We start from the raw sequence: 10,226 nt of genomic DNA on the forward strand, positions 1-10,226 counted from the left end.
CTGAATTTCTGAATTTCTGAATTTCTGAATTTCTGAATTTCTGAATTTTAGAATTTCTGAATTTCTGAATTTTAGAATTTCTGAATTTCTGAATTTCTGAATTTCTGAATTTCTGAATTTCTGAATTTCTGAATTTCTGAATTTCTGAATTTCTGAATTTCTGAATTTCTGAATTTCTGAATTTCTGAATTTCTGAATTTCTGAATTTCTGAATTTCTGAATTTTTGAATTTTTGAATTACTGAATTTCTGAATTTCTGAATTTCTGAATTTCTGAATTTTTGAATTTCTGAATTTCTGAATTTCTGAATTTCTGAATTTCTGAATTTCTGAATTTCTGAATTTCTGAATTTCTGAATTTCTGAATTTCTGAATTTTTGAATTTCTGAATTTCTGAATTTCTGAATTTTTGAATTTCTGAATTTTTGAATTACTGAATTTCTGAATTTCTGAATTTCTGAATTTCTGAATTTCTGAATTTCTGAATTTCTGAATTTCTGAATTTCTGAATTTCTGAATTTCTGAATTTCTGAATTTCTGAATTTCTGAATTTCTGAATTTCTGAATTTCTGAATTTCTGAATTTCTGAATTTTTGAATTTTTGAATTACTGAATTTCTGAATTTCTGAATTTCTGAGTTTCTAAATTTCTGAATTCCTGAATTTTTGAATTTCTGAATTTCTGAATTTCTGAATTTCTGAATTTCTGAATTTCTGAATTTCTGAATTTCTGAATTTCTGAATTTCTGAATTTCTGAATTTCTGAATTTCTGAATTTCTGAATTTCTGAATTTCTGAATTTCTGAATTTCTGAATTTCTGAATTTCTGAATTTCTGAATTTCTGAATTTTTGAATTTTTGAATTACTGAATTTCTGAATTTCTGAATTTCTGAATTTCTGAATTTTTGAATTTCTGAATTTCTGAATTTCTGAATTTCTGAATTTCTGAATTTCTGAATTTCTGAATTTCTGAATTTCTGAATTTCTGAATTTCTGAATTTCTGAATTTCTGAATTTCTGAATTTCTGAATTTTTGAATTTCTGAATTTCTGAATTTCTGAATTTCTGAATTTCTGAATTTCTGAATTTCTGAATTTCTGAATTTCTGAATTTTTTCTAATTATCAATTTCACAAATTTCTGAAGTTTGAAAATTCCAGAAAGCTTCAGAAAATCAAAAAATATTGAATTTTCTGGGATACTGTATTTTCCCTTTTTGGAGTCTTGTAGTTTTCATTTTTGTGGTTACCGTGGATATAATTCTTGGATTACTAAAGTTACCATTTTTGGGTTACTGTATCTCTTAAAGCTTACAGTATAACTACTGTAGTGATGATGGTACGGTAGCTTTTTCGGTTTGTTTTTCCGTTTCTTCAATATTACTGTAACTTTTATTGGTTTACTGTAGTTATCTGTTCTTTGAGAAAAAACGTTTTTTTTAAATCTTTCAAACTTCGCGAATTTCTAAATTCCAGAATACCAATGGATCTTAAAGATTCATAAGTTTTCCAAAAATCTTGAAATTCTGAAGACATTCGGAAGTTCAGAAATTCTGAAATTCTGAAATTCTGAAATTCTGAAATTCTGAAATTCTGAAATTCTGAACTTCTGGATATTCTGGAATCTCCAAAATGCAAAAAAGACCGTAGTTTTCATTTCTAAATTTCAGGACATCTGAAATTAAGATAATTCAAAAAATAAGATATTCCCAAAATCCTTCATTCGTCAAATGGACATCAAGTATGTAAAATAGTAAGAATCAAGTAAAACAGAGTGTCCGAGTAGTTGTCTCCGAAGACTTTTAAGATTTTCCCCAAAGTGATTCTTCATCAATGTCGGCAGGCTTGGTACAGAAGAACGGATGTTTCGAAGCACAACTGATGTCATCCAAAAATCCAGCTGTAATGCTTCCGGACCATGCAGGCGAGCCGACGACTAGTGTCAGACAATTCTGCTGTCCTTTCCAATAACTTGGATTATCATGGTGTTCACCATTTCTCCACCAATGATCGTAAAAAGCCGTTGCCACGTTGTGCTCCCACATAATCACATTATTTCGACCACAATCACTGTTTGGATCTTCACTAAAGCCATCGATTTGGTTGCACTCGGCACGACGTTTACCACCCAACCAGATTTGCTTAGTGTCGAGGCCAGCTTTTTTGGCGATTTCTGAAAAATAAGAGAAATTGAAAAAAAAGGAAAAAAAGCCAATCGTTTTGCTCAAAACTTGAGCATTATAGCTTTTCTGAGAGCCGAGATACAGGCGTTCGAAATTCTGGCAGCGAGAGAGTATTTGTAAAGGAGAGAGCGCAGACAACGAGATACACCGACTGTCTGCGTCTTTTCAAAACTTTAAACAACCGTATATCGGCTGCTAGGCATCCTAGAAACTTGGTTTTTGTCTCTAAATGAAGATATTTAATAGTTCTTCAAAATTATATAAAATTCATACCTGTCATTTTCTCGGCCTCATCATCACTATTCACTCCAGACACGAGTCCTCCCTCGGCCATACACAGTTTCTTCGCCTCATCATAAGTCACCTCAGTTGTCACCAATTTATGACCGACCACTTCACCATTCTTCCGATGGTAAAGCGTATAGCCATCATCGGTTCTATACTTGAATTCGACTTTCTGTCCCAGCGCACACCACATTGGCAGAGATCTAGCATCGGGCATTTGGTAGAGCATCGTGCCTTGGAGAGTATTGATCGCATAGCTCAACATTGTGCATTTTGTGGATTGTTTGGCAGGTGTGGACCATATTTCACCATCATCATTCATCACATAAAAGTGTTTTGAACAACTTTGTTGAATTTGTGAGGAAGAGAGAGCCTTGTAGTCCTGATCGCTATCGACACCAGCACGGTACATCCAGGTGAGCTGAAATATTTTTCATGTTTCTGGTAATTGAATGTTCATAGCAAACGTTTCTGTCAAAGTTTCAAGTCTCTAGCTCTTCGGTGAACCGAGATATGGTCATTTGCAGTTTTGAAGAGACGCAGACGACGAAAGTACTCTATCTGTCTGCGTCTCTCCTGTCAAACTTTTCAGATAGAAACTCACTGGAAAATTCGTTTGTCTCAATGTTGTCAACGCCTCCTTATTGGATAAAAACGGTCCAGATATATAGGACATGAACGGTTTCACCGCCTTCTTACACATATCCTTATTCTTTGAAGATCTCGTGTACGAAGACGCGGTTCGTACCAAAATTCCATTATCAGTTTGCACGACTGGATAGTAGATTTCCGAATACCTCCGTCCCAAATACGAAACTTCGGCTGCTGTGTTGTTTGGCTTGTATTGACAGAGCACTTGAAGACGAATCGATGGATCGATTTTGATCAGAGAATTCGCAGGGACTGCAAAATTGTAGTGGATTCCTGTAAAGGCAAGGGCCAAGGCGTCGCCGTCGACACGATTCGTTTTTTGGATGTATTGATCCCAGGTCTCACTGGCTCGCACCCAAACTTGGCTCACGCCGTGGAAGAATCCTGGAAAATTTTATATTTTATAAATTTGCAGATTTTCAGAGCATTTTCTGTTCAAATTTCTGGTTTCTAGCTCATCTGAAAGCCGAGATATAGACCTTTGAAGTTTCAGGTTAAAGACGCAGAATGCTCTCGTCTCTAGCCGCCTAATTTTTAAACGTCTGTATCTCGGCTCCTACTTGAGCTAGAAAGCTCAAACTTTTATAGATTTCTGTGTATTACAATGTCTTTTATACTCTCAAATAAAAAAAATAATTTTTAAAAAAAAGTATATATTTCTCAAAAACTTCAAAAAATTCTCAAAAATAAAAAAAAGTACTTCTGAAAATCGACTTTTTAAAAATTTAAATCTATGACGAAAATCATGAATTTCTGTCCAAGTTCGAGCTTTCTAGCTTATCTGACAGCCGAGATACGGCTATTTGAAGTTTTGAGAAGCGCAGACAGCTAGAGTGCCTCCTTGTCTGCGTCTCTAGCCTCCTAATCTTCGAACGTCTGTATCTCGGCTCCTAGTTGAGCTAGAAAGTTCAAACGTTCATAGATTTTGTATATTCCAATGTTTTATTTTCTCAAATTATAGAAAAAAAAATAATTTTTAAAAAATGTTTTTCTCAAAAATCAATTTTTTCAAAAACCAAAATCCTGTTTTGAAATCTGAATCTATGACAAAAATCATGGATTTCTGTCCAAGTTTGAGCTTTCTAGCTCATCTGAGAACCGAGATACAGCGCTTTGAAGCTTGGAGAGACGTAGACAGTTAGAGTGTCTAGCTGTCTGCGTCTCTCGCCTCCAAAACTTAAAAGACATGTATCTCAGCTCCCAGGTAAGCTAAAAAACTCAAATTTTCACAGATCTTCTCAATTTTTCAGCTATTTTTAGATTTTCATCAAAACTCAAAATCACTAACTTTTCCAAACTCCAACAATGTATCGATGATGCATATACGCGATTACTCCATGTTCCTTAGCGCAAATATCCTGAGCATCCGTGAAATTTGCCACCAAATTCTTATCAGGCATTCTGAAACAATACCCAAACATCTGCATCCAACCGGTTCGACATGTGAATGTGGCTTCTGCAAAACAGGAAAATCGATAAATCAATAAATCGTTATTAGATCATGCTTACCGACATGACAGGTTACTGTAGGTCTTCCCGCGTCTTCTCTGACCGCTTTCTCAAATCTCCATGGAGCATAAAGCTGACAGAACTCATCAGCGTCCGCTTGGTCTCTGGTGGCCACGTTGAATCTCATCGCACACTTGTCGCCGACGGCGGACTGGAAAATAATTTTTTTGAGATTTTTTCAATCGTTTGAGTATTTAAAGGATTCAAAATTAATAAATTCTGTGAAGAAACCAAGTCTCTAAGATTGGAAAATTTATCAATTTATTGACCAGAAGAAGGATATGGCACAAAAGTTCTAACTTAGAAGCTCTAGATAGAATCCCTCACGAGATACAAGACACTCTAACTGTCTGCGTCTCTCAAACTTAAAAGTGATTTATCTTGGCTTCTAGATGAGCTAGAATGCTCAAACTTCGACAGAAATGTAGGTTTTTCTGTCAGAGAATCGACAAAATTAAAAAATAGAAAAATATTTTGAAAAAGCTCAAGAATTTTTCGAATTTTGATTTTTCATTTTTCCAGAAAAACAAGTTCAAAGGAACAGTTTAGTCCAAGAACCAAGTTTCTAGCTCATCTAGAAGCTGAGATACAGCGATTTGAAGTTTTGAAAGCGAGAGTATGGGGAGAGAGGAGAGTGTAGACAGCTAAACACTCTGACTGTCTGCGTCTCTTCAAAACTTCAAAGCGATGTATCTTGGTTTCTAGATAAGCTAGGAAGCTCAAACTTTGACAGAAATAAAGGGTTTCTGTTAGAGAATCATAATGTTTTGAATTTGCGAGAAATCTTGGAATTTTAATTTCGGGAGGTTTTGGAGTTCCCAGCATTTTTTTCAATATTTCAAAAAGTCAACTCGAATCACATACGGCGAATCAGTTAGGTCCAAAAATCAACTTTCTAGCTCATCTAGATGCTGAGATACAGCGATTTGAAGTTTAGGTTAGAGACGCAGAATGTCTCGTTGTCTGCACTCTCTCCTAAACATCAAAGGTCGATATCTCGGCTCCTAGATGGTCTAGAAACTTCGTTTCTGGACCAATCCGTTTCTCTGAATATTTTTTTTCTAATAAAAAAAATAGACGAGAGACGCTGACAACGAGAACACTCTAACTGTCTGCGTTCTCCAAAGTTACGAAGCGCTGTATCTAGGCTCCTAGACAAGCTATTAACTTGCTTTCTGGACCAAACTCTTTCTCAGGACTTTTTTAGACCCACTTGAGCATCATCTCTTTGATGCCAACTGTCCATTGATCCAGTCTGATTACAAGCCATTTGTAGACCCTCGTCTACTTTCCATTGTCCATGGACACTTGGGAGCAAAAATGCAAGAAGAGGAAGAAGGAATCTCATTCCGAGCAAATACATTTTTGAGTTTTGATTGGCTTGATTGGCTTTTTTAAGATTTTGTGAATTTTTTGTGGAATGTTGGCGTTTTTTGGTGTTAGGGGGGAAAAGGGCAGTAGGGGGCTGGGACAGGAATTTGAATATTTTGGGGTTTTTTTTATTTGCGTGGCATTTCGGTGACAAAAATAGGGGAATTTAGATGCTGCCTGGAAAAACTAGAATTACAAATTGACGCTAGAATTCGAAAGTTTCAGACAAAATTAGGTTTTAAATGCTGAATTTGTACAAAAATGCTGAAAAATTGCCGAATTTCCGAAACTCTGAAAAAAACTTTGAAATCTTGAAAAACTAAAAAAATCCTTCATTCATTTTTCTTCCAATAAAAAAGTTCAAATCTCATCCCAAAATTTTTCTGGGACTCAACATCTTCTCCTGTTTTGAGCAATTATTATATTTTGAATTAATAATTGGAGCCAATGGATTTTCCGATTTCTTCATGGATTTTTGATGGTGTCCATGATGATGATTCTTGTGTTTTGGCACATTGATACGTGTCAATGTCGTGTTACTAGTCGATAAATGAATTCGTTCTCCGTCTGTGTTCATTTCCAGAACACGATTCACTCCTGCTTCTACTCCTGCTCCACGCATTGATTTCACATTTCCAGTCTCGTCACGAATCGTCAAATTCACTTTTCTGAAAATTTCGAGAAATTTGGATTTTTGCTCTTTTTTCGACGTTTTTGAAGAGTTTATATTTTTTGATTCTTGGATATTATTGAAGATTTTTAGAATGGTTTTCACGTTGATTTGAATTACCGTTAATTTAAAAAAAAGAAAAAAGTCAAAATTTCGAAAAAATAGTTATTTGACGTCTTGGAAATTTCGAATTTTCAAAATATTTGCGTCAAATTCTCCTGATTATTGGGAAAACTGATTTATGAGACTTTTTCAAATATTTAAAATTTCGAAAATCTGATTTTTTTACGTTTCCCTAATTTTTTTCCAATTTTTGGATTATTAAGGGTTACGGTAATTTTTCCAAAATTCAAAAATTTTGGAAATTTTGGATTCATAGAAAATTAAAAAATCAAAATTTCAAAACTTCAAAATCTCAAAATTCTAAAATTTAACATTCAAAGAAAAACAACAAATCTCAGAATCTCAGAATCTCGGAATCTAAGAATCTCAGAATCTCAGAATCTCAGAATTTCAGAATCTCAGCATCACAGCATTTCAGAATCTCAGAATCAAAAATTCGAAAACCAGAAAATCAGAATCTCAGAATCTTAGAACCTCAGAATCTCAGAATCTCAGAATCCCAGAATTTCAGAATCTTAGAATTTCAGGATTTCAGAATTTCAGAATTTCAGAATTTCAGTACCCCAGAATCTCAGAATCTCAGAATCTCAGAATCTCAGAATCTCAGAATTTCAGAATTTCAGAATTTCAGAATCCCAGAATTTCAGAATTTCAGAATTTCAGTACCCCAGAATCTCAGAATCTCAGAATCTCAGAATTTCAGAATCTCAGAATTTCAGCATTACAGCATTTCAGAATCTCAGAATCAAAAATTCGAAAACCAGAAAATCAGAAAATCAAGAATTCAAAAATTCAACAATTCCAAAATTCAAAACCCGTTTTCCAACAAAAAACTTTTTTTAAACGTTTTTTTTTTTTAATTTTTCAAAAAATTTCGGAATTTTTGACGTTTTTTTTCGATTTTTTCAAAGTCCTGGATTTAAAAAATCACGTAAATTTAATTCAAAAATTCTCTGAAGTTCCAAATATCCAAAAACCAAAAAAAAAAATCTAAAACGCAAAGACTCAAAAAATCAAAAACCACGTAACTTGAACCCCATAAAACTTGAAAACCCGAAAAACTCACAAATCCCTATCATCATAACAAATCTCGGTAATCAAATCACTAATCATCGTATACAAGTCTCTGCGTCTCTTCTCTATCCCCTCCACAATCACTTTATCACTAAAGTCCTTTCGTTTTTTCGATTCTCCAACAAATCGCATCGATTGGATTACAATGAAAAAATGAAAAGCAGATGAGAAGAAACACGTGGCAGACAATCCGAACATTCTCTCAAAGAAGGAACTGAAAAAGGGGCGTGGTTTAGGGCTGAAACTCATAATTTCAAAATCTAGTAAACTTGAACTTATAGAGCTTGAAAAGAGCTACAATATGATATAAAAATTGCTATAGTTAGATGTTTTAACTTTATAAATCCTAAGCTCTATATTTTTCAGGCTCAAGAATAGTGGGCATTGCTTACAGTTCATTACTGTAGGGCGAGTGGAGGAACATTGAGAAGATAAAGCATAGAAGAACGTATTGAAATGAAAGAAAAACGACAACGTGGCCGATGAATGGACGGTATGCCACGGAGATGAGTTGAAGAACAGCCAACATCTGAAAATTTTGGAAATTTGGAAATTTCAGAATTTCAGAATCCCAGAATTTCAGAATCTCAGAATTTTAGAATCTCAGAATCCCAGAATCTCAGAATTCGGAATTTCACAATCTCAGAATCTCAGAATTTCAGAATCCCAGAATTTCAGAATCTCAGAATCTCAGAATCTCTGAATCTCAGAATCTCAGATACCCAGAATCTCAGAATCTCAGAATCTCAGAAATTCAGAAATTCAGGATTTCAGAATTTCGGTACCCCAGAATCTCAGAATCTCAGAATCTCAGAATTTCAGAATCCCAGAATTTCAGAATCCCAGAATTTCAGAATTTCAGAATCCCAGAATTTCAGAATCTCAGAATTTCAGAATCCCAGAATTTCAGAATCTCAGAATCTCAGAATCTCAAAATCCCAGAATCTCAGAATCTCAGAATCTCAGAACTTCAGAATCCCAGAATTTCAGAATCTCAGAATCTTAGAATCTCAGAATCTCTGAATTTCAGAATCCCAGAATTTCAGAATCTCAGAATTTCAGAATCTCAAAATCTCAGAACCTCAGAATTCCGGAATTTCACAATCTCCGAATCTCCGAATCTCAGAATTTCAGAATCTCAGAATCTCAGAACCTCAGAATCTCAGAATCTCAGAATCCCAGAATTTCAGAATCGTAGAATTTCGGGATTTCAGAATTTCAGTACCCCAGAATCTCAGAATCTCAGAATCTCAGAATTTCAGAATTCTAGAATTTCAGAATCCCAGAGTTTCAGAATTTCAGAATTTCAGTATCCCAGAATCTCAGAATCTCAGAATCTCAGAATTTCAGAATCCCAGAATTTCAGAATCCCAGAATTTCAGAATCTCAGAATTTCAGAACCTCAGAATCTCAGAATCCCAGAATTCTAGAATCTCGGAATTTCAAAATCTCAGGATCTGAGAATTTCAGAATTTCAGGATTTCAGAATCCCAGAATTTCAGAATTTCAGAATCCCAGAATCTCAGAATCTCAGAATCTCAGAATCCCAGAATTTCAGAATCTTAGAATTTCAGGATTTCAGAATCTCAGAATTTACCAACCTCAAATAACAAAATATCCGCCAGCATCCACCATAACCCATCATGTTTTCCCCAAATCACTTGAAAAACGATTCCACAAATCAAATAGACACAAATCGCACCCTGAAGCCATGCCAAAATGGAAACGGTCCAATTTGAAATTCTGAAATTCTGAAATTTTTGGGATCTATTCACGAAAACTCACTCTTTTGGTTTGTCCAAACTATCAGAAGCCTTGTAAATGGTTTTGAACGTTTTTCGATCCTTTTTCTTGGATTTTTGGGTATTTTGAGAGCTTTTTGAGCTCTGCGAGCTTGAAAATCTTGAGCTACAATTGCTCAAAACGCTTGGAGCTGTTTTGGAGCCAGTGCTTGAGGACCTGGAAAATTTCGGAAATTCAGAAATTTCAGAATTTTCTGATTTTTTGTAGTCTTTGTAGCTTGTAGCTTGTAGTCTTTGTAGTCTTTGTAGTTTTTAGTATTTGTAGTTTATAGTTTGTAGTTTATTACCTCTGTGAACTTTTTCGATTCGAATGCGTAAACTTCCTCTTGTTTTTCGCAACTTTTGACGGCGCCATTTCTTCAGAATCGCTAGAAATTTTTGGCGGGAAATTCAAATATCTTGAGCTTTCAAAATTACTAAAATTTGTAAATTGGATACGTGGATGTTTTTTGGTTTTTTTCGATATGGAAATCTTAAAATCTGGAATTTCGAAAACCACGTAATTTTTGTAAATCTGCGATTTTTTAAGTTTTGAATTTTTCAGAAAAATTGTTCTAGAAA

General features: G+C 34.6%; 2 protein-coding genes across 2 annotated transcripts; both read right to left on the reverse strand.

Moving 5' to 3' along the window:
- Positions 1-1,799: 1,799 nt before the first annotated feature.
- Positions 1,800-5,988, reverse strand: CBG18810 (the record flags this gene model as incomplete). The annotated part of the gene is made up of 6 exons (XM_002646382.1): positions 1,800-2,170; positions 2,454-2,886; positions 3,070-3,500; positions 4,405-4,572; positions 4,626-4,776; positions 5,839-5,988. 6 exons carry the CDS (start codon positions 5,986-5,988, stop codon positions 1,800-1,802), a joined length of 1,704 nt encoding a protein of 567 aa, XP_002646428.1.
- A 375-nt stretch (positions 5,989-6,363) lies between these two features.
- On the reverse strand, positions 6,364-10,020 carry CBG18811 (the record flags this gene model as incomplete). The annotated part of the gene is made up of 5 exons (XM_045241369.1): positions 6,364-6,664; positions 7,910-8,064; positions 9,465-9,606; positions 9,649-9,822; positions 9,953-10,020. 5 exons carry the CDS (start codon positions 10,018-10,020, stop codon positions 6,364-6,366), a joined length of 840 nt encoding a protein of 279 aa, XP_045096584.1.
- Positions 10,021-10,226: the final 206 nt, after the last annotated feature.

The sequence above is a fragment of the Caenorhabditis briggsae genome (assembly GCF_000004555.2).
Source record: "Caenorhabditis briggsae complete genome, chrI, whole genome shotgun sequence".
NCBI classification, from domain to species: domain Eukaryota; kingdom Metazoa; phylum Nematoda; class Chromadorea; order Rhabditida; family Rhabditidae; genus Caenorhabditis; species Caenorhabditis briggsae.